The sequence below is a fragment of the Eptesicus fuscus genome, chromosome 11, assembly GCF_027574615.1.
Source record: "Eptesicus fuscus isolate TK198812 chromosome 11, DD_ASM_mEF_20220401, whole genome shotgun sequence".
Taxonomy (NCBI): Eukaryota; Metazoa; Chordata; class Mammalia; order Chiroptera; family Vespertilionidae; genus Eptesicus; species Eptesicus fuscus.
Genome location: NC_072483.1, coordinates 61,741,291 through 61,768,245, shown reverse-complemented (window position 1 = coordinate 61,768,245; position 26,955 = coordinate 61,741,291). Strand labels below are relative to the sequence as shown.

Sequence of the window (26,955 nt, the reverse complement as noted above, 5' to 3'; positions counted from 1 at the left end):
AACTCATGAGCCGTAATGGAGAAAATTCTAATAATAACAAGGTAAGTAATTTTAATGGCTTTTTTTTCCCTCTGAAAATGAACATATATTAAGACTAATTCAAAATTACGATCTTTTTCTCAGTTATTTTATTTTCACATATTGTCAGATTTGAAAATAATGTGTTGTGTAAAAAAACGTAAACAATACTGGGTTATAGGAAGGAACAAGAGGAAACCCCTGGTCACACTTCCTGCACTGGCTTTGCTCTCAGGCCAGAGAGCGCCACAGCCAGCAGTGGGCTCATGTACGCTTCCGGATGTTTTAAAAGCACTGGCAACCCAGACAGCTATTTTGGTATTCAATGAATCAAGGTCACACTGTTCTGAGACTTGGGCATTTTTTCCTTTCTTATCTCTATATCACGGATGTCTTTACAGATTAGTGCCTAAAAGTGCACCTCCTTGTCATGACCCATCATTTATGTTTGCTGCTGTGGGACATGCAAATGTCTGGGTCTTGTTTGTTTTGCTATCAGCAAATATATATTGATCACCTTTCACTACCAAGCATGTTCTAGTAAGGCATTCAAGGTTTTTAGCAATAAACATGAAATTTGATTAATTGGCCAAGTTGAATCCAAGGCTTTGCTCTCTGGTCTTCCCATTGGCTTTCATTATGTTTTCCCATTATCTGTCCAGATTCTGAAACCAATGCTTAAAATGGTGTTGGGGACACAAAGACCTAGGAAAAAAGCAACGGGCATTCCATTTGAGTAGATTTTGTTTTTGAGAAAGTGAATTGTAAAGAATGGAAATCCACAGACTCACTTTTCTCCCTCCCTCTCTCCTTTCTTCCCTCCCTCCCTCCCTCCCTCCCTTCCTCTCTCCCTCCCTCCCTTTCCTTAATATTTATGAAGTGCCTACTAAGTGCTGAGAGAACTGTGCCAGGACCTTTGCTGAGGCACAGACACTGAGTTCTGCCTACACATTAAGTCCACTGTAGAATTTCTATCCACTGAGTGACTGTTGTAGGGTTATTGTGACCATCAGGTCTCTTTCAATATATCTGGACACTCAATACTTTCCCTTGAGTTCTGACAATTGTAGATCATGTTAACAAACCCTCTATTAGGGGGGACTATGTTGGAATAAGATTAATATTTTATGTCATCGGGAAGGCAGGTATAGCCTCCCAAGTTGCTCAAGAAAAGAAACTTTGCATGTTTAGGAGGAACGTATTTCAACTCTTTCAGAATGGTGTTAAATGAAAACAATATTTTACCTTATAATAAATTATAATTTGAGTTTTGGAACATTTGTCATTTTGCTTAAGTTATGATCTGATATATATTTTTTTAAATCAGGAAGAGATAAAACAATTATAATGATTTTTAAAAACCATAGAGGTGAATTAATCAGAAAAGATTCCAAAACGAGACATGTATATCCATGTCTTACAACCCTGATCTCCACATCTCTCATTCTTTTCCAAACGTGTTGACTGTGAGTAAAATGAGAAAACAGACTGGCTTCTTGTGAACTTGCCCTTATTACTTAATGAATGACTGTGACTTGGGAGAAGGACTTACCTTCATTTCCGTGTGACCCTCCATGAAGGAAGGAGAATGAGAAGAGCATACGAGGAAACAGAGGACCCGTTCATTCTTGACCACTGTGTCTTTCGGAACAATGAATTGGGTGTATCCAGTTTTTTGGTAGACTTTTTTCTTCTGGATATAAGATCCATTTTCTTTTGGGTTTGTTATCTGTCTGGCATATCCTTAAGGCATTCACTGAAAATGCAGTTTTCTAGGCAATCAGCTACATGCTGTAAAATGTGATTCTTCTTGTGTCTCCTTGGTATCTCTCTCTCCTGAAGGGTGACAGTAACTCTCCTTGGGCAGGGTCAGGGAAGAGAAAGCCAACCCAGGTGGGGGTGATCTGACAAGTGGAGATAGGACAGGAGCGGACACTTGGGGGCAGGTCTTTACCCATCGGCTCATCTGGGCTCTTCCTCCCTGAACTAGCCTTTGATCCAGTGACTCAGGATGAAATAGCAGACGGTTGTATATATATTTCTTTCTCCTGCACTGAGATTGAAAGGAAGTAAGACCCAGGGTGAGAGGAAAGCCATTTGTTTTCTCATAGCTTTGTACTTAGGACCTGAGGATCACGGGGAGGGATGGTCACTGGAAATTGATTAATCCCCACACAATAATCCATTGGTTCTTGCATTTGCTGCACTGAAATTCTAGTTCAGTGAAAGAACTTGACGTTCCTTTGGGAGTCATCATAAAACATCATTTTGATAATTACCGCAGTTCTTAACTTTATTGCCAACGCATCCTTTTATTTATGCAGAAACCGCCTAGCAGGTACAGTACTTGGGGACTTCCTGGGTCTTCACCCAGACAGAGGGAGCCTGGCCATTTGGCCCTGCCCTCACTGGCAAACTGGCAAAATTTGTACCCACAACCAGCATATTACCAATATATTTGGAAGCAAATTGTATCCTGAGAATGTAAGTGGGGAATTCATTCTCCACACAGTGTTCTTTCTTTGTTCCCACAGACCTCTGAGTGGAAAAGACACAAGGAGACTGAAGAACCCTTTTGTTACTGAATGAGAACTGCTCAGCTGGGGGTCTTGAGCACCTGTGTACTTGAACCTGAAGATGAGACGTGTGATGAACTTCACTGGAGAAGGTGGAGATGAAGGAAGACCACCCCTATAGTGCTCCCCTGAAGGCTGCCTGTTAGCTCGGGGCCAGCACTTGCTATTGATGGTTTCAAAGTCTGCTCCCTCTTCTGCCTATACTCCCACTTTGGCCACGCCTGTCCTAGGAGAACATGCCTCCTCAGAATAGTAGCCTGGCCATGCCTACCTTCTATATCTGTATGGCTACTTCGTTGATCTCCAATCAATTCTCTGTTATTTTCCTTTTTGTATCATGTGACTAATTCGTTGGCATATTGTGAAAAGTCTCCCAAATCAGGTCACATTTTAAAACATGCCGTTGCAGGAAGACCCCACTCTTCCCAGGAGAAACTGTTTCCTCGCCTCATTCAGCTTTTTATCTCAAAGGGGGCGGCAAAGCTGCACCCTTCCCTCTCACTCACCTGAAGCTCCAGCCAAAGGAAGCACCCCGTTCCTGACAATGTGCAAATCACCCCAAAATGGGGCTTTGAGAGGCACCTCTGCTTTTCATTGGGTGCTTCTCTCTCTCCTCTTATGTATTATTTTCCCATTAAAAATAATTCATGGGTATTATAGAAAATTTAGACTACATGAAAAAGTAGGAAAAATGTAAATAATCCCACTACCTAAAGATAATCACTGCTGCCATTTCAGGAGGCTTCTCCAAGTCTGCTCCTATGCATGTTTTATCTCTCTCTGAAAATTTTACATAATGTCATTATGCCATATATACAATTTCACATAAGCTTTTATCAAAGATGTTTTCTTATAGCTGTGGCCTTCTTAAACACTACATTAATAATGGAGTAATATTCAGCCTCTAATGAGTCCCACAGTGTTGGTCACCGAAGGCTGGCTCCAGTCGGTCAGTGGGATGAGCATCTCTGTGCGTGAATCTTGCTGCCACTGTGGAAATTTCCCACGGCTAGATTCCCACGAATATGTATTGATGATCAAACCACTTACAAGGCTTTTTCATAAATGCACAGCAAATAGGAATTATTAACTTGAGTATAAGATAGGAGATATGTGAACCTAGAGCTCTTAACATAAAATATTATATTTAATCTTTAGGAAGAAGCCAATGTGCTTATTTAAATATTATGCATGGTGAAGGCATTGGTAGAGAATTGGTGAGAATATCTTATTGAACAGGCCTGGTCCCAGCTTTCTCTGGAACAGGTGGTATCGTCACCCCAAAGAGATGGGCTGGCAGTACATAAGGCAATTCCAAATGCCCATAGTTAGTTTCCTCAGCTTTGAATAGACTATAAACTCAGTGGCCAAAGAAGAAAATCTTAGAAGGAAGCTATTAAAAGATAATCTAATTAGAAAAACTACAAAAGCATGGACCAAATGAAAAAAACAAAACAAAACTGTTTTCCTTTTGTCTGGGCAGCATACTTAAAATGACTCCTCACAGCATTCATGCTGCTTGCAGGAAGGAGCACAAATAACAGCAGTCTTTGTACTTCAATCCCATTAATGGCCTAAAAGGGAATCTTTGTCAATAGGGTCGATCAATTCATGGTTTTGGACACTGAAAATAGATGGGATCAAATTTACATGACAAACATTGTCAATGAATGGCATTTTGGAGATTTCTCTGTGAGAGAATGCCACTTTCATTTCACCATGGCAACTAGAACCTCTGCTTTTTTCTGAAGCCACAGAGAGGAGCCTTATGTCATCTCCACACTAACCGGAACAATAAAGCACACAGCACTGCATACGATCGTGCAGAGAGAACCCACAGTCCCAGGCCCATACCCTCAGTTCAAGTAGGAACTTTGAATAAAATCAGTACATTAAATTGAAAACCTCCCAGAAGACAAAATTTAGCACAACTCTTGGCTGATCCCCTTAAATTAAGCATTTGTCCCTATTTTCATATTTCCACTGGCTGTGTTTTTGTTAGTTTAACACAGGCCTGTGTGTGTATCACCATCCGCAGCTAAAGAAGGTCTCTGTTGACACTGATATCAGTGCTTGCTCAATGCTCAGAATTCACTCGTGTTGGAGAGAGAGGGGTGTTTGTTGTAGCTTGGCTTGTCCAGCAGGTGTTTTTGCAGGGCTAGTCTGTGCTTTTTGCATAAGAAGTCATTCTTTTCGGTGTCGCTCCTGAAAATAGCGCAGGTATTGAAGTACCTCGGATCCAAGGTGCTGTCTGTGTGTGGTCCTAAAAGCGCCCTGTGTACCTTGGTTTCAATGAGTGGGTTAATGAATTAAATAATGGAGGAATTGTCATGTGTTGTTCTTGTCATTCTTTGAGAGTGAAAAAAAGAGAATTCCTTAGTTTGTTCAGATTTATTTCTGTAGGGACTTGGTTCTGGTGACTGGAGCTGACTTCTCGAAGCAGAGGGCTTGAGTGAATGCAAGCCACGGTCCCCGTGGCTCTGGTTCCTGCTGGCACGACCAGGTTTGCCCATGGCCCACCTTTTGTCACCCCAGTTAGGCCCCCACCTGTAGCCCAAGGTCTCCAGCTTCACTGACCCAGAGCCACGCCCCTGCCCCCACCCCTCAGGCATGCCTGGCTATTGAGGCAACAGGGGTCTCCTGCAGGCTCACAACAGGTGATGTCCATTGTTCCCAGCCCCAGGCGATGATGAAGCGGGGTCCATCATCACTGAAGCAGGGTCCCCCTGCTCCTAGGCCACATTTGCTCCAGGGAGGGTTGGGGACCTCTGTGTGTCATTCCTCCCACCCACCCTGCTTCTGCTCTGTCCTCCTGGGACTGAACCTTGTGGTCGTCATGGATACACTCCCTGCCCAAGCCTCTGCCTCAAAAACAAAAAGCTCAGAACTGGGGCTCTCAGCCGCGCTGGATATGGGAGGTGAGCATCCATGCCCTCTGACCCCAGTCCAGGCACGAGTAGACGGGCCCTTATTCTCTGAAGATGGAAATTGTTGGGGAAAACAGCCTCAGGTGGCCTCTCCAGACACCGCTCAGACCTGAGCAGACACTTCGGAAGCACAGTTGGTTTAGGATCAAGCTGGGGCTTTGGGGGCTGCACGAACACATTCATAGCATCATTTTAAAAGAAACGTCCCCCACTACCGAGCTCTTGTTTGACAAGGAGGAATTTCCTCGTCTACTAAGTGCTGTGCCAGGATTCAGAACTATGGGACCCTCAGTGGGTTTTCTAACAGGTTGCAGGGCCAGGACCCAGAACTGTGGGGCACAGTGGCCGGCTGAGAATCCCAGCTTTGCTGTTTGCTTTACTAGTCTTTGTCTTGCTGAATTTTGAGGTGGGGGAATGGTGTTTGCAATGATTTTGTGTGGTTGAAAGGGAAATTCCAGTGCTCATTTGCCTTCTTGCTTTCAAATAAGTACGAAGGAGCTAAGAATGCTCCAAGCCCTGACTCCCCAGGCCTGTGGTCACTCTGGCCCCCAGGAGGCTAGAAGCCAGGAGTCTCTGTCCCTGCCTCCTCTATCCTCTTTCCCCCAAATGTCTCCCCTTTTCACTCCAGCGCTGGCAAATGGCTCTGATGTCTGGTCAGTTTTTCTCGGAGATGAGTGAGGAATAAAAGAGAAACTGGCCTCTGGGTTGACGGAGAGAGCTTTCGCCTCCAATTTCACCGCTCGCGTCCTGCGGACAAACCTCCTGATTGAAGTAATACCACTGCAAAGTGGAAATCGCCCCCGGCTCCCTCTGCTTTGCCGGAATCTGCCGCACTCAGGGATTATTCCAGAAACAGGCTTCCTTTCAAGCCGCGCTGTCAGCTTCATTCAGGTGGATCGGGCGATTTATGGAGCTGAGCCACGTGCCTTCAGCGACCCAGAACTGAAGACACTGGGGAGTTCCCAGCTCTGGGCCCGGGCAAGGGGGATCAGGGGGGCAGGGCTTCTGCACCCCCTCGGGTTTCCCTGACAGCCCACCTCCCCAGGGAGGCCCAGGCACCGCACATCAGCCTCCTCTGCTCCTTGGGGGACCCCCGCCCCTCACATCAGACCCACAGCCCACTGTCCTTGGAGTGTCGGGAAGAAGGAGAGTCTCCTTCCACAGGATGATTTTCCTTCCACTCCCAGGAGCTCTCTGCCTTTCAGCCCCAGAATCCCGGACACGGTCCCTTCTTTTTTAAGGTTTCCTCTTCAGATCCTCCTGTCACTGACAGTGTCTCCCCCCAGTAAACAGAGAGGAGGCGTTCCTGTTCCGACAGGGAGTACATTTGACTTGGATGAAGCACTTTGCGCTCAGAGAAGGAAGAAGCATTTTCTTTCACCAAATACCCGCCTCTGTATCCACGGTGCCCGGATTATTTCTCGGGCCTCGTGTTCTCAGTGGACACCCGCAGGTGAGAAGTGTCCCTACACCGCCCTTGCTAGAGAAAGGACAAGCGGAGCTAACCCACTGCCCAGGCTGTGCCCTCTGAGTAGCTCGGATTTTGCCATCCCTGAATAGAGGAAGGCCGAGCTCACCTGTGCTCAGAACACCCGCGGGCCTTCTCTTCCTGGCCATTTGAGTCACGGTGTATTTCTGTGAATGTGACAGGGACTCAGGGACAGACATGAATTGATGGTGGTAGCGATTTTCCTCCCCCCGCCAGCTGCCCAGGGAAGATTCTGGCTTGGTTCACAGGCCACTATTTCTGGTGGGGATGGTCCTGGTGATGGGATTATGAGGGAACTTATTTTTTGCCAAATAGATATGAGCAATAACGTTGTGTGTCACCTTTAGACATTGTCCTTAAGGAGAAGAGGCTCCTCCTTCTTTGTTCTTTCCTTCAGCAAGCTGCATGAAACAAATTGTGATGGCTGGAGCTCTAGCAGCCATTTTGGCCCTAACGACAAGAATATCTCGAAGGAATCTAGGTTCCTGATAGCTGGGGAGTCATCAAATAACACCGGGATGCTTATCATTACACTTTTTTTTTTTAAATGTGAGAAATAAGCTTTTATTTTATTTAACCCAATATTGGATTTTTTGTCACATGAAAATGAAGCTGATTCAAACTGATCCTTCCTTTGCTTTGCTAACTCCCTTGTTTTGGTGGAGGACATCCTTTTATCAGTCATGGATGATCAGGAAATAAAAATAACTATGTGTATTCCAGGCATAAAGGGTTTCTACAGGAAAGAAATTATTAAATCATTACTTCACAACTTTAATCAAAATTAATTCCAAATGCATTAAATAATTAAAATGTAAAAAGGGAAATTATAACATACTAGAGGCCCGGTGCACTAAATTGATGCATGGGTAGGGTCCCTAAGGCTAGGCAGCAATCAGGGCCGATTGGGGCCTTCCAGCTGCCGGCTGGGGCCTCCCTTCCCTGGCTGCCAGCTGCCAGCCAGGGCCTTCTTTCATTCCGTGCTGCCCCCTGGTGGTCAGCATATGTCATAGTGAGTGAGCGGTTTCCTGGTTGAACTCCCACAGGGACAATTTGCATATTAGGCTTTTATATATATAGACTAGAGGCCCAGTGCCTGAAATTCGTGCACGGGGGTGTGTGTCTCTCAGCCCAGCCTGCATCCTCTCCAATCTGGGACCCCTCGAGGGATGTCCGACTGCCCGTTTAGGCCCGATCCTACCGGACATCCCTCTCACAATCCAGGACTGATGGCTCCCAACTGCTCGCCTGCCTGACTTCCTGATTGCCCCTAACTGCTTCTGCCTGCCAGCCTGATCACCCCCTAACCACTCCTCTGCCAGCCTGATTGATTCTTAACTGCTCCCCTGCCAGCCTGATTGGCCCTAACTGTCCTCCCCTGCAGGCCTGGTCACCCCTAACTGCCTTCCCCTGCAGGCTTGGTCCCCCCCAACTGCTCTCCCCTGCAGGCCTGGGTCCCCCCCCCCCAACTGCCCTCCCTTGCAGGCCTAGTCCCTCCCAACTGCCCTCCCCTGCTGGCCATCTTGTGTCCACATGGGGGCAGCCATCTTTGACCACATGGGGGCAGCCATCTTGTGTATTGGAGTGATGGTCAATTTGCATATTACTCTTTTATTAGATAGGATAGAGGCCTAGTGCATGGTTGGGGGCCAGCTGGTTTGCCCTGAAGGGTGTCCTGGTTCAGGGTGGGGGTTCCCTTGGGGCATAGGGCAGCCTGGGCGAGGGGCCTGTGGTGGTTTGCAGGATGGCCACGCCTCCTGGCGACCCAAGTAGAGGCCCTGGTATCTGGGATTTATTTATCTTCTATAATTGAAACTTTGTAGTCTTGAGCGGAGCCAAGCCTCCTTCCTTCTCCATGGCCGCAGCCATTTTTGTTGGGATTTATTTATCTTCTATAATGAAACTTTGTAGCCTGGAGTGGAGGCCTAGGCTGGCTAGGGCTGCAGAAGCTTGGCTTCCTCCATCGCCAGGGGCAACCCAAGCCTCCTGCTCTCTCCTAATTGCTCCGTGGCTGCTGCCATTTTTGTTGAGATTTATTTATCTTCTATAATTGAAACTTTGTAGCCTTGAGTGGAGGCCTGGGCCTGCCAGGGTGTGCGAAAAGCTTGGCTTCCTCCATTGCTAGGGAAACCCAAGCCTCCTTCTCGCTCCATGGCCGCAGCCATCTTGTTTGGGTTAATTTGCATACTTGCTCCTGATTGGCTGGTGGGTGTGGCTTGTGGGTATAGTGGAGTGATGGTTAATTTGCATATTACTCTTTTATTAGATAGGATAGGTAAATATTTATGTGATTTTAAACTGGAGGAAGATTTTCTAGAGATGACACTAGAAGAAACAAAAAAAATTCAGTGGATTTAAAACAAAAATAATAATTTTTATAGGACATACAACACCAAACACAAAATTAAAAAATAAATTAAAATGAATAGGAAGCCATAGTTAAAACTCGGGCTGCTGATCAAAAGTTCTTGCCTTTCACTAGGGTTTCCCAACCTTAGTACTGCTGAATTTTTGGCAGGATAATTCTTGGTTATAGGACTCTGTCCTGTGCACTGTAGGTTGTTCAGCAGCATCTTTGGCTTCTACCCACTAGATACTCGATAGTACCCTCTCTTCTGGTTGTTGACGAGCCAACATGTCTCCAGAGGTTGACACGTGTCCTGAAGGCAAACTCACCCCTGGTTGAGAATCACTGCTCTACACCTGTGGTTCTCACACTTGAGTCTGCATCAGAATCACTTGGAGGACTTGTCAAACCCAGATGGCTGAATCTTCTCCCTGGGGTTTCTGATGTAGCAGGTCAAGGGTGGGTTTGAGACTTTGAGGTGTTGCTGAAGTTGCAGGCCTGGGGACCACACTTTGAGCACCTCTGGTACTACTTTGCTTGAAAATACACATGTCATCCCCTAAAAAAAATAGAAGTAATAATAATAATATTGACATTTCCAGTACATGGAAAGGTTGGAACTACAGGCAATCAAGGTATATTTTGACAGTGGAGTTCATCAGTTTAGAAACCATGTTATCACAAAAAATTGGAAGATAGCTGTAAAATTTGTGTTTTACAATCAGATAAAGACTTAGTTTACATTTGCTCCAAGCTTAGTGATTTTTCTTCAATAATATTACTAGAGAGATGAGAAAAATGAAAAGAAACAATCAAGAGAAATTATATCAATGATTGCAAAGAATCTTATTAGTCTACTAGAGGTCCGGTGCACGGATTCCTGCACTGGTGGGGTCCCTCAGCCTGGCCTGCACCCTCTCACAATCTGGGACCCCTCAGGGGATATCGGAGAGCCAGTTTCAACTCTCCGCAGGCCAGGCCAAGGGACCCTACTGGTGCACGAATCATGCATTGGGCCTCTAGTATGCATATAAGATCTTTGGTTAATCTCTTCCCACCTTCACTCCTTTCCCCTTCCCTCTGAGATTCATGTTTCTGTTTCCATGTCTATGGTTTCTGCTCCTGCGTTGAACGTCTGCCCCCTGGTGGTCAGTACACATTACAGCTACCGGCCGGTTGGCTGGCCACTTAGGCCATAAATATATATATTTTCATTCATTTATTGAATGATATTAAGAAGATCGTTTAATTATAATTTCTTAATTATTTTATAATATAGATGATATGGATGTCCACCCATCTTTAGTCGACCTTTTGCTAATTGCTTGTTAAGCTTCCTATTATAAATTTTATATACATTTCCAGGGACTATGTAAGTAAAAACTATACAACCCTCTTCACTTAGTGCCACATAATTTTAATACTTTAAATAATTTTTGTTGGAACAGCAGAAAACTGCTGGAATGAATGCCATACAGTTTCTGCAGATAGAAACAAGAATAATGAAAGAAATCATTATGGCCTGAATTTCAATGGATGGCTTACATTTAATCTTCTAGGTTTAGCAGACGTGACAGAACTCCGCAGAGGCGTTTTCAGATCATTACTTTTTAGCACTGAGAAATTAAATGACCCATCAATGCACCAGTGAGCTACAAGCAAAATCAATAGTCCTGTGCTAGCAACATTGTTTTATTGTTGTCTCCTTAATCTCCTCTACTCTTTTGCAATTGCTTTTATTATTACTGCTCATTTAATGAGACCCTGGAGTTTGGAGCCAGGTGGTGTCAATAGTTAAATCTGGAAGACTCTAATGGAATTGAGTTCAAACCAGGTTAAGAGTAATAGAATTACAAATCTTTAGTGGTCATCATCTCATAGCACACCCTTTGTGCAACTTCTATACACCAGAAATTACTGCAGGCTCCAAACAGAAAGACTTGGATTAAGGTTCAGAGAGACTAGGTGTGCTCATTAATTAATTAATTAATTAATTAATTCAACAAATATTTAATTATGTTCCTTTCTGGGTGTTGCAGTATTGTATACACAGGACAGGCATGGTCTCTGCCTCATGGAGCTTATAGTCTACTTGAAGAGAAAGATAATATCAAACAAAAAAGCAAGGTCACAACACTGATAAGTGCTAGGGAGGAAGAAGTAGGAGCTGAAAGGCAGGAAAGATGATGTCAGGTCGGTGGTCAGAGAGGGTCTCTGAGGAGGTGCCACTTAAGCAGAGACCCAAAGGCTGGGAAGGAACGGAGTCCGGGAAAGCAAGAAAAAAAGCCACTGTTACTTGTTGGAAGAAATAATGCGTAAAAGGATATGGCAGTGGTCGGCAAACTGTGGCTCGTGAGCCACATGCAGCTCTTTGGCCCCTTGAGTGTGGCTCTTCCACAAAATACCACGTGTGGGCGCTCACATACAGTGCAATCGAAACTTTGTGGCCCATGTGCAGAAGTTGGTTTTCGGCTCTCAAAAGAAATTTCAATGGTTGTACTGTTGATATTTGGCACTGTTGACTAATGAGTTTGCTAAGCACTGGGCTATGGCATGGAAGTCATTTGGTGTCCCAAAGAACTTCAAGGACACCTGTATGGCTGGAACCTAGTCGGGGAAAGAGGGAGGTCTGAGATGAAGCCAGAAACTACTGGAGAGCTGCATGGGGTAAAGGGCATTTAGACACTGAGATTATCCAGATGAGATTTTAATACACCTTTAACACACCTCACTCATGTGCTGATGAGTGAGACTTACAGAAAGAACACCTTTGGGTTCAGAGCAGTAAATATGTGTGGTCCCACGAATATGTGAAGTCAGAAGCATGATTTTGAACTTGTGCAGAGGGCAGGCAAAACAGAGACGATATTTTAATTAATAAAGTTGCTTTCTGTAGCAGCAATAATATAAAATTTGCATCATGGCACTTTCTATAAGACACATCTGTCATGTTCAGTCTACCCAGAATCTCTTCCCCCTCCTCCTCTTCCCCCTCCTCCTCCTTCTCCTCCTCCTCCTCTTCCCTCTCCTTCTCCTCCTCCTCCTCCTCCTCCTCCTCCTCCTCCTCCTCCTCCTCCTCCTTCTCCTCCTTTTTCTCCTTGTACACAGCCATGCCTGGCCAGCCTCTGGTGAACATTACTGTACTACACCTTGTGCCCTCCCCAGTGGTTTCCTTTCTGTTCTTTCTTCTTGGCCAGAGTCTCCACCTCTCCTGTTGGACGCCTCTGCACCCGTCAAGGCCTAGTTCAAGAGACACGTGACCTCCTGGGAACTGAGGTCAGGAAAAGTGAGTGAATGGCCAGTGTCCCCACCGCCTCCAGGCTTCTTATAGCAATTTATGCTTCCAGTGTCGGCACTTAGATTTGCGTTGTTTAAGCAGGTGAGCTAGATGTTTAGTTCATTTAGACATCCTCTACAGTGATTATTGTTGCCTTAAACCTAGCAGATACTAAGAATACTTACTGAATTGAATTCTTACCAGCAGTTACCATTTACTGAGCAATTAATTTTCCAAGCACTCTTTTAAGGATTTGTGACTTAATCTTTATGTGATGCTTAATTTTATGTGCCAACTTGGCAATGGTGCCCAGATATTTGGTCAGACTTTATTCTGAATGTTTCTCTGAAGATATTTTTTAGATGAGATTAACATTTAGATCAATAGACTTTGAGTAAGTACATTAGGCTCTATAATGTGGGTGGGCCTCATCCAGTAAGTAGAAGGCCTTAATATACAAAGGCTGACCTCCCCTGAGCAGGAAGGAATTCTGCCAGCAGATGGCCTTTGGACTTGAGCTGTAACTCTTCCCTGGATCTCCAGCCTGCTGGCCCACTCTGCAGATTTTGGACTTGCTAGACTCTGCCATTGTGTGAGCTGATTCCTTAAAATGTATGTGTATAACCTATAAACATTTATATATAAACATAAGCATATATGAACATAATATATATGTTATGTTACACACACACACACACACACACACACACACACACACACACATATATACATACACTGAGTGGCCAGATTATTATGATCTCTGAATGCATAATAATCTGGCCACTCAGTGTATATCCTATATAATAAAAGGCTAATATGCAAATTGTCCCTTGACCAGGAGTTCAACCAGCAGGCAGGCCAGCCAACAGCCCATGTCCCCTCCCTCTGGCCAGGCTGGCCAGACCCCACCTGTGCACGAATTCATGCACTGGGCCTCTATATATATATATATATGCACCAGGTTATTATGCGTTCAGAGATCATAATAATCTGGCCACTGAGTGTATATCCTATTGGTTCAGTTTCTCTCTGACTAATCATATACCTAACATCTAACCATTTCTATCTATTTTATAGATAAGGAAGTTGAGGCTCAGAGGTGTTGGGTCCCATGACCAAGGGTCCATTCCTGACAAGTGTGGAGCCAAGAAAGTCCAGGTCTTCCTAAGCCCCAGCACAATACAGCTTCTCTGCATGAATTCTAAGAATAAGAATGCGAGGACCTGCATGTCACTCAAACTATATTTGCTCTCAAGTGTCTCTTCTTTTTAATGGTTCATGAGCGACCTTGGGATTTTGTAGTGCACAAGAACTATCAATATGCAGACACCATGCTGTCCAGGAGAAGCGCAAAAATGCCCTTTGGCAGAGAAGGCTGGTCCTTGCTTGGCATATTTAAGTCCTGTAGATTAAATTATCTTCTTTGCAGTTATAATCCCCAGAAATGCCTTGAAAGAACCACACACCTTTCATAAACAGTCAACTGCAAGAATTTTAGGAACATGAGAGGGGACTAAACTGACAACAATCGAAAATGAAGTTTTATTGAAAATAAAATATACCCCCTCCCTCCAAAAATGGAATGAAAACAAAGAGAAATAAGCTGTGCATGTGGATGAAATTAAAATAGAGAAAAACAAACAGCGCACACGAAGCCCTGAGCCTCTTGCTGTCTTTGCCGTGGGCTAAAGTCCCAGGTTGAGGTCGCAACTTCAAAGTGGCCTGGCACCTCTCCATAGGAAAAAGCAGCGGTAAACATTCACCCCGGATCAATTGTTTCTGGTTAAGCTCCAGACTGTTCCAGTCAGAGAGAGCAAACTGGGTCACACCTGCTAAAGAAAGGGCCGCTCTCAGGAGAACGTGCTGTCCTCTGATGCGTAGAGACACTCTCCGGGGCTCTGAGTGAAAATTATTCTTCCCCACACAGAGAAGATGGCGCTGAAGACATTATTGGTCATGATTGTTCTTGGAATGAGCAACTGGTCCTGTGCAGGTAGGGAACTCAGCTCCACTCAGTCTGGGGGGTGGCAGGGAAGGGGTTCCTGGCCCGTGCACCTGACACCTGGTCTCACTGTGTTCCGCGTGCTTGTGTGCCCAGGTTTCCCGGTGTACGACTACAACCTGGCCTCCCTGCGGCAAGCCCTGGCCGCCTCGGTGGCAGAAGTGAGCGCTCGGTCCCTGAGCCCGTATCTGTTACGGGCATTCGGAAGCTCCATCAAAAGAGTAAGCGCACAGTGCCTCTCCTCCACGCCTCTTGCTACTGCTTTCTGCCTTTGTTCTTTGGTCAGTGCATTGGGTACACTTTTTTTAAAAATAGTTTTTCAGGTTAAAATGATAATAGCTAGTCATCTCCTTCAGACAATTTTTGGCAGAGAAAGGATTTAATTAAGATTCTGCCATAGACTCTCGAGTCTCGCTGGCCCCGTTGCCCGTCTCCAGACGGTTCCTGCTGAGCAGCCTGCCTTTGTAGCCTGTGTCCCCCTGGCTCCTCTTGAAATCCTTTATGAAGAACTTCTCATTTATTAGAAATGAAGCCTTTTCAAGTTCAGCAGTTCTGCTTCTAATATTTATTGGGAATAAATCCTGGCTTTTGAGATAAAAAAAAACGCCCTTCCTTTGTCAGTTTAGTAGGAGTCTGTTTCCTGTTAGCTTTGGAAATAGGGAAAGATGAATTTTCTTGGGCTTCTGTGCCTAAGTCTGTGACAGGCAAAGAAGGAGAAGCAGATACATCCTTCAAAGGAAATGAGAGTGTGGGCAGCAAGTCGCCTCCCCACTCCCTGTCCCCAGGAGATTTGATCGCCTAAAGGTTTCCTGTGCAGAGAAGGGCAGAAATGCCCTCAAGTTGGTTTCGGTGAAGGTGGGGGATGGGACAGGTTCTATGAATTACAGGCCACATGGGAGGGAACGGAGGTGCCCCCTCAGTCTGCCTGCTCGCGTCTCCCATCCTGGCTGGGTGCCGCTTTTGCTCACGCTTAGCTTGTTCCTCTTGAAGCGTGAAGAGCATGTGGCTCATGGTTTCTTAGCCTCAGTCTCCAAATACACCATGGTCATCTTGACCCTTCTTCTTCAGAAAATGGCTCTGTGTCCCATTTCCAGAGTCCCAGGAAATGAATCGAATTGTCCCAGTTGTCTTTTCTAATTGGGCTATAGGTCATGAAGATGATGGGCTATGCTTTAGTTAGGTGTGCAGCCCGGAACCAGCTGTCGTGGCCAGAAAGGGGACACGTGGCCTGGATGGCGTGATGTGGGGTCAGTGTGAGATGCGTTCCTTGCACACTGGCTCTGTTGGCTGTGGTGTGGGGAAATCCATGTCCTCTTGCCAACCTGCAGATGAACAGTTTAAATTTGCTTGTAATTTAGCAGTGCTCACGACAGAAGAAAGCAAGGGCTTAATTCAATGAATAAGAGCATGAGGACAGGTCCTGAGAGAGTCAATTACAGACACCATGGAAGTCTGGCCCGGGGAGATGAGCTGATGTGAGGCAGAGCCACCCAGCACACATTCCGTCATGTGACCATCTTGGTACAGACCCGAGCCCAACACACATGCACCTGCAAATCAGCACACTTAACATACGCATGTGTGTGATCCTTAATGAGTTCATAATTAGGTGATGTCCCACCGCATCCTGTATGCTGCTGTTCTATCTGGAAGATGCCTATTCTTGCCTCTCTCTGGACTTTTCTGATTATTCAAATTCATTGGTTAGGCAACAGTCACTACGCCCCTTCCACGAAAACTTCACATGTCCATGAATGACTGCCAAAGGACCCCGAGTGTCGAAATTTGGAGTTACAAATAAATGTTAGTGAGTGGGAACATTTGCAAGTATGGAACCTGTGAATAATGAGGATCAATTATACACGCTTCCCTTGGAGTTAGGACCCAGAAGGGCTGGTTCTGTCTCCCCCCTGAAGTACCGTGTGCTTTTGGTAAAGCACCTTTCCTCTGGGCCTGAGCATGAGGGCACGAGACCAGGTGATGGCTGAGATGACTGGTAGCTGTTTTTACTGGCAGAAGATTCCGTAACATTTTCTCCCTGTGCAGGGAGAGACCGTGCTAACAATGAGAATTTCAGAAACTCACCAGTGGCAAACTGATGTTTTGTTTTTGTGAAGGTCAATGTTCTGGATGAGAACAACTCGAGCATGGATATAGAATTCAGCGTTCGGGAGACCACATGCAGGAGGGATTCTGGCGCAGACCCCACCACCTGTGACTTCCAAAGTGGCTACTACGTGGTAAGTGTGGTGGGAAGGGCCACCCTCCTCCCCACCCCCCACCCCCAATCCCACAAACTAACACGAGGCAGCAGCTCGTCTTCTTCCATGATTGTCACAGCAAGAGCTTGGCTGTTGCCTGTTGGCCGGCCACACTGGAGGCACTAAGTGTGTCCATGCTGTATTCCCCGGGTGGGGGCAGTGTTGCCCAGTGGTTGAGGATTTGAGCTCTGGGTTACATGGTCCTGAATGATCCTGGCAAATTATTTAGCCCCTGTTGCCTCAGTTTCCTGCTCTTTAAAATGGGGATAGTGATGATTCCAAGCAAAGGGAATACAACGAGGCCAACACCAAACAGAAATCCCAGAGACATTTCAAATTCTACTTAAAATAATTTAAAAACACTACACTTGAGAGTCACATTCTTTTGCAGTTGACTGTTGTGGAATATCTGTCTCCCCCACTAGCTCGGACTCCATTGGGAATAAATGTCAAGAATAAATGTAGGACCATGCATGTTTGGTTGACCAGACATGGTCCCACACTTGGTTCGCATCCATGGGCTGCACCATCAAACCAATGATTGCTTTCCAAAGCGTTTGCGATGACATGTACGTGTTCTCGGGCTTTTGTACACTATCATTTTATGTCGGGGTTGTCTTACAATGATGTAAATTCTGAAAAGGAATCCTTTGTTTTGAGACTTTTCACCAGGATTATTTTACAAAGGACTCCAAACCCCAAGTGTCAGAGCAGATGAAATCTGGAGCCAAAGAAGAACCTTGGGGTTATTCTCACTTCTTTTTGTTCCAGTGGGAAAGGCTTCAGGGCAGCCCCTCAGTGCTCATGCAGGAACGTCTGCTTTCCTGGGACTCATAATGTATCAAATGCCTAAGAGATATTTAAATTTTCTCCTTAGGTTTTGAGAAACTTTCATTTTGGAAAAACGAAATGCCTCTGTGAATTTTTCCTTTCTGTCTGTGTCATATTGTCCAGCCCTACTGTATCCTGATTTCTTGGACAGGTCTAACCCTCTGAGCTGCTGGAGGTACAGCTCATTGCTTTGCATTTTCCAGCCAACAGCCTCTTGCAGAAGCACCGTGTGGATGTCTGCCGAGCAGGTGCAGGACGTGTGGGTTCTTTGCCGCTGGTCCTCCAGCTCCGAGTCGGACAGCAGCGAAGAGGTATGACTGGGCCTTGGTGTCCATCAGGACAGCTCCTCATAGCGTCTGTGTGAGTCTGTGATAGATTGCTGTATTAGTGTAGTCGGAGCATCCCCCAGGTATGGCAAGCAGAGCTCTGCTTGCTCAGGTGGATCTTTCTTTTATACCTACAACCTCATTTTCAATACCTCTTACTTCCTCCAGCTTTTCCTCTGTCTGTCTGCATCTATCTGTCTATCTATCTATCTATCTATCTATCTATCTATCTATCTATCATCTACCTATCCATCTATATCTCTTTCTATCTCTCTGTTTCCCCAAGATTTGTGAAATTAGCAAATCTTCAAAGTTTTAGACTTAAGTATGCACTCACTGGTCCTGTTGTTCAGTGGAACAAAGAGGGACATTTTTGCTGGGCCAGAGGTTAAAATTATTTGCCAGCTCTGCAATCTAGGTCAGGATACCTAACCATGATCTGTAGCTTCTTCATCTTAGTAAAGGAATAAAGACCACCTGATAGGTTGTTGACCAAACCAGAGAGGGATGGGCAAGGGAGATCAGGTCTCGCATCTGGTACATGACAGGTGTGCAGTGAATGGCAGGACATGCTCTTTCCTTCAATCACATTGAAATTAATTTGCATGTTGTTGAAGTACTTGTTGAATGAATTTTTTAAAACTGAGGAAGAAATGGTCAGGAATATGGTATGACTCTAACTAGGGTAAAAACATAACTGTTACATTATTTGTTTATTCATAATGGGATAATATTCTTGACAGGTGTTTTAAAAACATTTCTACCAGTATACAGCTGGTATTTTTATTTATCTACTCATATTTTTTTATTCAATTTTTCAAGATTTAAGTTTGTAGTGAAAATTACATTAAAAGAGTATACAATTTCAACTTCAAAAATTATACATAAAAAGTAATATTCTCATATTATTAACATACCCATGCTTTAAATATTTTGTTTGGAAGTCCATCTTATTTACATACTTATATTTAGTTTTTTAAATTTGTTTTTCAATTACAGTTGACATACACTGTATTAGTTTCAGGTGTACAACATAGTGACTAAACATTTATATAACTTACAAAGTGATCACTGGATAAGTTTAGTATTATTTATGAAAATCTGTTTTAGGATTAGGAAGTAATGAAAGAGGTGATGAGAACTCCTGTTATGGGGGTGGTGTTACTGGCGCAGGTAGAACTTTCCCCAGGTTATTAGGACCTTTTCCACACACTGTTTAGTTAAGCATAACCTCGTGGCTTGATCTTGTTCACACTGGCTACTTTTGAGGATCAATACCCAGGTGATTTCTGGGGCAATTGCCCCAGAGTCCTATTCCCTTGGCGATATGACAATACCAAGGGCCTCCTTTTCTAGACTTCATTAAAGTATCTAGAAAGTCAGATATGATTCACAGTTCACACACTCACATGCTCACTGCCCAGCTAGCCCAGAAGTGACAGGGGCCACGAATATCATTTCACCAGCATTTTGTTGGAATTGATTTTGTGGTTTCTGTGGAGAAAGATAGAGAGATAGTGAGGAGCAAGACAAGCATAGTTCTGGCCCTTGTGGAGTGTATAGATGAGTCTAGGTGATGTCTGTTAAGCAGGGGTGACCAGGCAAGTATTGGGGAGCACATAAAGAGGACTGATTAGTGTGTCCCAGGCAGAAAGAGCTTCCTTGGGAGCTGATATTCAACCCAAGAACTGGAGGGTTGACATCAGGACAGAAGGGACAAGAGGTGGAGGGGAGGGAGAAAAGAAATTCCAAGCAAAAGGAGATCATGAGGGAGTTCCCTGAAATAGGACAGAAGCTGGTAGATTAAAATGGACAGAAATCCATGACTGGAATGAGCAAAATGCAGAGAGAGAGATGTGGGAGTGGGGCTGGACAGGACCACAGCCAGTTCAAGATAAGCCTTATTGGTCATGTTGAGCATCCCTGGCTGATAATGGCAATGGGGCTATTGAAGGGTTGTAAGTAGGGCAGTGACAGAATAGATGAAGAGTAGATTGGAACTAGCTAAGAGTAGATGGGGGCTAGGCAGGACAGATGAGCGAGAATGCTGCTTGGGGTTGGGAGTTAGTAGTGAATGTTGAGAGAAAGGGATTCTAGTTTATTCTATGATCTTTGACACAATTGAAATTACTTTAATGAATGGCCCTCTAAATTAACCCCTCCCTCTTCAGTGTCTGACTTGGGAAGTTGATTCTGATTGTTTGGGCAACCCACAACTCTTCTTTTTTTTTTTTAAAAAAAATACTTTTATTGATTTCAGAGAGAGGAAGGGAAAGGGAGAGAAAGAGATAGAAACATCAGTGATAAGAATCATTGATTGGTGGCCTCCTGCACTCCTCCTACTGGAGATCAAGTCCACAATCCAGGCATATGCCCTGACAGGAAATTGAACCATGACCTCCTGGTTCATAGGTCAATGCTCAACCACTGGCCATATGGACTTGGCACCACAAATCTTTCTAATTGCAGAGTGAAGACACTCACTGTTCTCCCGTCCCACATTTTGTAAGAAGACACTGACATTAAGTTAAGTTAGCTCCTGTAACAAACACGATTTTTACATAAACTTTCAGGTTTCTATTCCTAGAAGATTAGGAGATTGAGATTGTTAAGAATTCTGAGCCAATTTAAAAAAAGAATTCCTTAAAAAAAAAGAGAGAGAGAGAGAGAATTCCTTAAATTAAAAAATGCTGCAATACAAAAGAAAGAGAAGAAAGCAGATGGAGTTTAAAGTAATTCCTGGAAACTCTGAAATAGATTTCTTACATGATACAGAAAAAAATTAGAAAACAACTGTTAACCGTTTTCAGTGAAATAAATGGTGATACTACAAACATGAAAGATGATAGACTAGATGAATTTAGACATGGAACAAATAAACCATTGTTGGAAATAGGAAATAGAAAAAATAAAAGACACACGAGTCATGAAAATAAAGACTACTTGACAAACATGTAGAATACAAAAGAATTTCGAGGAAAAGGAATATAATGTAAAGAAAGATTTAACCATGGAGAATAAGGCTGAAAAAATTCAAATTGTTATAAAAAAGGATTTAGATTAAATGGAGAATATCTGGTAAGAAATGGCCTTGAATATAAGAAATTTGGATTTTTCACTACATAATTTTTAAAAGTATAAAAGCTGTAAAGACATTTGAGGAAATAAATGTCTAAATTTGCTAAAAGTCTCCTCTCCTTAATCAAATAGATATTTGAATCATAGGTAGTATGTGTTATTTTTTTTTTTTCATTTTAAAGTAGAAGCGTGTAGGTCTCTACATGGTGCACAGAACTCAGCCAATCATGTAATGGTGCAGTCGTCAAGAATGCAATGTTACACCTGTAAATGGGTGATTGAACTTGACTTTAGACAAATCCTTCTCATTTGGAGTGGAAGGGAAGAGGTCTGGCTAAGGTATCAGCCAAGGGAGAAAATAGTCCAAAAGGGAGAAACTGAGGAAGAATAACTGAACAGAAATTCTGAGCTCAGGGGAGGAGAGGTAACAGACGCTTCATTTATTTACTGTCTTTCATTTAAAGAGACAGAAACTCAACTAGAGGTAGCCTGAGCTGAAATAAGACAATTTCATGGTCACATTCCCATAAAGGAAAGGGAGAGTTGGCCTCAGGAGCAACTTAATTTAGGCACCTTCAATGCTATGTGTGCCACATTCATTTTCTCCTTCTCCCTTTCCCTTCCCCTCCCATGCCTCTCCTTTCCCTTCCCTTTCTCATTGCCATGGCCTTTCTCGGTGTAGCAGGAAGCAAGGCTACCAGCTACTCCACATTTAGCTCCTTTAAACTTAGAGGAAAAAGGAATATTTCTCTTGGACTCCAGTGGGAGATACCTTTTGGCATTATTTCCATTGGCCTGGCTTAGTCGTGTTTCTCTATTTTTTAAAAATACCATCTATATTGAGATATAATTCACATACTGTATAGTTCCCCCTTTCTGTGTGTTTAGGTGAGTGGTTTTAGTATATTCACAAATTGTACAATCATCACCACTCTATAAACCCAGAACATATCCACCGTCTCAGAAAGAAACCTCTTAGCCATTAGCAAGTCATTCTGATCCTCATTCCTACCTGGACACAGCCATTCATCTCCCTCCTGTGTCTATATATTTGCCTATGCTGGACATTTCACATGTGTGAAATCATACAATATGTGTTCTTTTATGACTGGCTTCTTTCACTTAGACTCATGTTTTGGAGGTCCATACCTGTTGTAGTATGTGCAAATACTTAATTCCTTAAATTGTTGAATAACAGTTCCCTTTTTGGATATTACAAATAATGATACTATGAGCTTTCATGTGCAGGTTTTCTATAATTGAATGTATTGGGGTTACATTGGTTAATAAAATTATATACTAGTAAACACATGTATTTTTAAAATACGTTTTATTGAATTTTTTAGAGAGAGAAAGGGAGAGGAGAGAAACATCAATCAGTTGCCTCCCACATGCACCTTGACCAGGGATGGAGCCCACAACCTGGGCTTGTGCCCTGACTGGGAATTGAACCAGCAACCCTTTGGTACACAAAATGATGCTCAACCAACTGAGCCACATGGTCAGGGCTTTCCACATGTATTTTTGTATAGACTTTCAGTGGCTTCATGAAGGCTACTATGTGCACCTAACTGCACATATATGGAATCTTCATAGAGAGAAACCTCCAAAAATTGACCTGAACACAATTTGCAAGTCCATAAAACAAGCTTCCATCTTCTGGTTCATAACATTTGGGAGTAATTCTGAGTCCGGTGGAAAGCATTTTAGTCCATTTTAGCTTCATGTAAATTGCACTTCCCCACATACTTTCTTAGACATACATGCTTGGTACCCTATAAAGTTATTTGAAATAACATATTGTCTTATTTAATTAATGAGAGTCCATCAGATAAGAGTTGCATTTTTTTTACAATGTCTTTTCTTTTTGTCTCTTTCATGTGCTGATACATACTGATGCTTACATTTATGTAGATGGTTTTCAGGGGTATAATGGGATCCTCTAAATGGAGAAGCGGTTATCCACTTGGTAAGTTGAGATCCGTTCTATTTTTAATGCTTTTTTTCTTGAAACAACTTCATATTGAAGCTTTCTGTTAGTCATTTAAAACTAGATGTATCTATACATAACATTTGAACAACTACAGTCATTATAGAAAATAAACATTTTCTTTTATTTTTGTTTCTTTCTTCAGACTAGGCAATAGCAATACAACCTTTCATTTAGGTGTTCCTCTGTGTTTATACAGAGGTTTTCCATGCATGATTTCATCTGATGGCCCCAACATCTCTGTCCAGTAGTCAGGGCAGATGTTGGTGTTCCCCTTGAGAGAGTCTGTAAACTTGAACAACCTTGCTCAACCCTCCTGAATGCATGACCTAGGCTGTGGGGCCCACATATGCAATAAGGTGAAGCTGGGAGGATCTGGACTAAAATTCATCTAACTGGCTGGGGCTGAATTGGGCAATCCTCCAGCCACGTGACTGGGCTGGACCATCATTTCCGACTCTTGATTGGGGGAGGGAGGCTCTCCTTTCTTTCCTTCTTGTGTGGCCTCTCATCTGAAGTAGGATGGGTTAGTGTTCTGTGGCTTAGGAACCATTTTTATGTTCCTGAGGCTTTTTCCTATTGGTGCTGATGGTGGTCAAACTCTGGTGATCTCCCACTTCCTCCTTGTTCAAGAGGCACATCTGGGGCATCAATAATAAAATCACAAAATGTTCTAGAAGTGACAAGGCCTTAAGACTATTATTGTGTTCCAGATCTCGTTCCTGACAAACCCAGACGTGAACAGTTTTATGAACGGTCGCATGGTAAGTGGTCCTGTCTTCTTCCCAAAGTCAGTAGACTTCAGTCTCATCAAGCCAGACTCTGTGGTAGCCATTTCATAGGAGATAAACCCATGAAATACAAACTATTTTAAGTGAATGAAATGATAGTAGAGTACTGCATAAACTTGCTTTGCAAATCATTCAAAAGGTAAACTTGAGGCATTAGAAACTCACTTAAATGTTATCAGGAGTTGAAATATCAAATCTGGCTTGGGAGATCAGTTTGACCATTTTCCTGCCCCACATTGGGCATTTTCTGAATAATCCAAATTATTTTGATCTTCTCTTTGCCCCCACTCCCAACTATATCTTGTGTTAAGCAGACATTAGTGGTATTTATTTTCTCCTGATTACAGATCAGTTTTCTTATTTAATCTTTGTGATAACTCTTTAAACCAGGTTATTGCCTGCTTATATAGAAGAAATGAGTAATAACTCAAGGTGTTAATTGTATGCACAAATACTCTGTACTAATTGCTAGACACGATTTCCTCCTTTAACCCTCACACCCATCCTGTAAGGCAGCACCGTGTTCCTTCCCATTTTACAGATGAGCAAACTGAGTTTCTGTAACTTGCCCAAGGCTACCCTCCTGGATGCATGACCTAAGTTATGGGACCCAGCTATGCAATAATGTGTAGCTGGGAAGATCTGGTCTAATGCTCATCTGACTGACTGGGGCTGAATTGGGTAATCCTCCAGCTATGTGACTAGGACTGACCAAAAGTTAGTGAGTGGCAGAGACAGGACTTTGATACCGATCTGCCACTCTAAAGCCTGTTTGTTTGTTTTTTGTTTTTTCTTCATGCTGTTTTCCAAAGGAATTGTGAAATTTACTCTATGTCCAGAGTTCTCCATCACAATGAATAAAACAGATATAAATATTTCATTGAGTTCAATGTCTGATCCTCATTAGGCATGCTTACAATTTGAGGCTTGATTTAAGGAAAAAAAAAAAAAGCCCAAGTTTTAGACCTTCTCCATATAGTCACTTTGAAAGAATATACAGTTATTCCACTACTGTGACAACTGCTGAGAACATTTTTTGAACACTTCTTTTGAAATTGCCTTCAGAATCTCTGGCTCATTCTTTTGAATCTCTGTAGTGGTGGTAAATATTTGCCATTAGATTTGATTTTAGAAATAGCCCAAAGACATTTGGAAATCGGTCTTACCCTAAACTTAGTACCTTAAAGCAACAATTGTTTATTAGCATAGTTTTTGAGGGTCAGGAACCCAGAAGCAGCTTAGTTGGGCATGTCTGGCTCAGAGTCTCTAAAAACAAAGTTACAGACAAGATGTTGACTAGGGCTGTGATGTCATCGGATGGCTTGCCTGGGGCAGAAGGATTCTCTTCCAAGGTTACTCACCTGCTTGTTGGCAGGCCTCAGATCTTCATGGGCTATTGGACTAAGGGCTTCAGTTTCTCATCATATGGGCCTTTCCACAGGGCTGTCTGAATATCTTCAAAGTGTGACAGCTGGCTTCCCCCAAGAAAATGACAAGAGACAGAGAGAGAGAGAGAGAGAGAGAGAGAGAGAGAGAGAGAGAGAAGTGAGCAAGCAACAGAGCACCCATGACAGAGGCAAAGTCTTTTATGAGCTAATTCCGGGAGTGACAGACCATCATTTCTGCATATTTATTGATCACATGGACCACCCCTGGTTCAGTGTAGAAGGGGCATGCCCAAGAGTGTGAACAACCAGGAGGCCATCTCGGAGGTTGGCTACCAAACTGGGGAAATGCCATTTGGGACGAGAAATATATGGATATAAATTAATGTGACTGATCCTTTTTATGTGTCTCAGGAGGTAATTCCAGAGCTGAATTCTAAAAACATCTTGGGCTTTGGGAGCATCACGGACACAGATGTGCAGCTTTCTCGGAGACGGCTTTGAACATGACAATTTAGTTCAATGCAGCAAATCCGTGTGACAAGCACTGGGCAGAGCCATAGAGACTGAAAGAGAAATAGACAGTCCATGCCCTCGAGGGCTTACACCTGTGACTGAGACAGATCACAGGCAGTGGAGAGAAATAAGCACTGGGCTCGGCAGTAATACCATGCAGAACAGGGTGCAGGAGAGCTTGATAAGGAAGACAAAATTGTCATATTCTCATGGCAGGATGGGTTCTGATTATGCTAGTCACAATCCTTCTCATTAATTTATTGTCATGTGGCCTGTGAATGACAGAGCCTATGCATTCCTTTTCTCTCTTTAGAGATCATGAGAAGGGTTCCCCCTGGAGATAGAAGGTACCCGAACCAGTGGCACAGAGCGAGAGTAAATACTGGCTTTGAGTAGCAGTCTTGAGGTAAGAGAACACAGGTAAAAATGTGTATTTAGAAACAGACACTGTTGGAGTGAATGCCTTCAAACTGCAACTCCCACACCTTCAAACATCTGTGCTTCACTGTTTACCTCCCATCCTCGCCTTTCCACCATCTCTTCCCCTTCCCAGACACTGCTCCTCCTTCAGCTCTTCACTCTTGCTTCCTCAGGCTCTTTCCTGTGGCTTTTCTATTTGCTGCCACTGATGTGATCAAGTTGTTCCACTTTAAGAGCAAACAAAAAAATAGCAAACAAGAGACCATTCCCTTCCTTTGACGCAGTGTCCCTTCCACCCTCCCTCTTTCTCTGCTAAGCTTCTTGCCACAGTGTCTATGGTTCCTAATCGACCTCCTTGCCTCCCATTCACTTTTCTGCTTTTTGAAAACTGGATTCTAATCCTGCAAATCTGTGAAATCTGATCTGCCTTCCTTTTCTCCATCGGTAATTTAAACCCTGTGATCATTTGTATTATTTCTGCAATCCAATTCTTTCCTTCTAAAGTAGATTACTCTGTCATCTCTTCCACTTGCCTGACTTTTTCATCATTACGCAGTTATTTCCAAGTCCACATCTCTTGCCCTGCTCCATCTGGGATCCAGGCCCTGATATCAACTGCCCACTAGATGTAGTTGCTATGGAAACCTTGGGAGCAAATGAAACTCAACCAGCCTCCTCTCCAGCTCCCTTCCTCAATTGAAGACACCACCACCCACCTAAT

The 26,955-nt window shown here is 43.6% G+C and overlaps 1 protein-coding gene across 1 annotated transcript; it reads left to right on the top strand.

The window, feature by feature from the left end:
• The first annotated feature begins 5,430 nt into the window (after positions 1–5,430).
• Positions 5,431–26,210, top strand: SPP2 (secreted phosphoprotein 2). The gene is made up of 8 exons (XM_008138423.3): positions 5,431–5,512; positions 14,538–14,627; positions 14,733–14,857; positions 16,754–16,876; positions 17,932–18,039; positions 23,047–23,101; positions 23,836–23,886; positions 26,128–26,210. The coding sequence occupies exons 1-8, from the start codon at positions 5,431–5,433 to the stop codon at positions 26,208–26,210; spliced, it is 717 nt and encodes a 238-aa protein (XP_008136645.2).
• Positions 26,211–26,955: the final 745 nt, after the last annotated feature.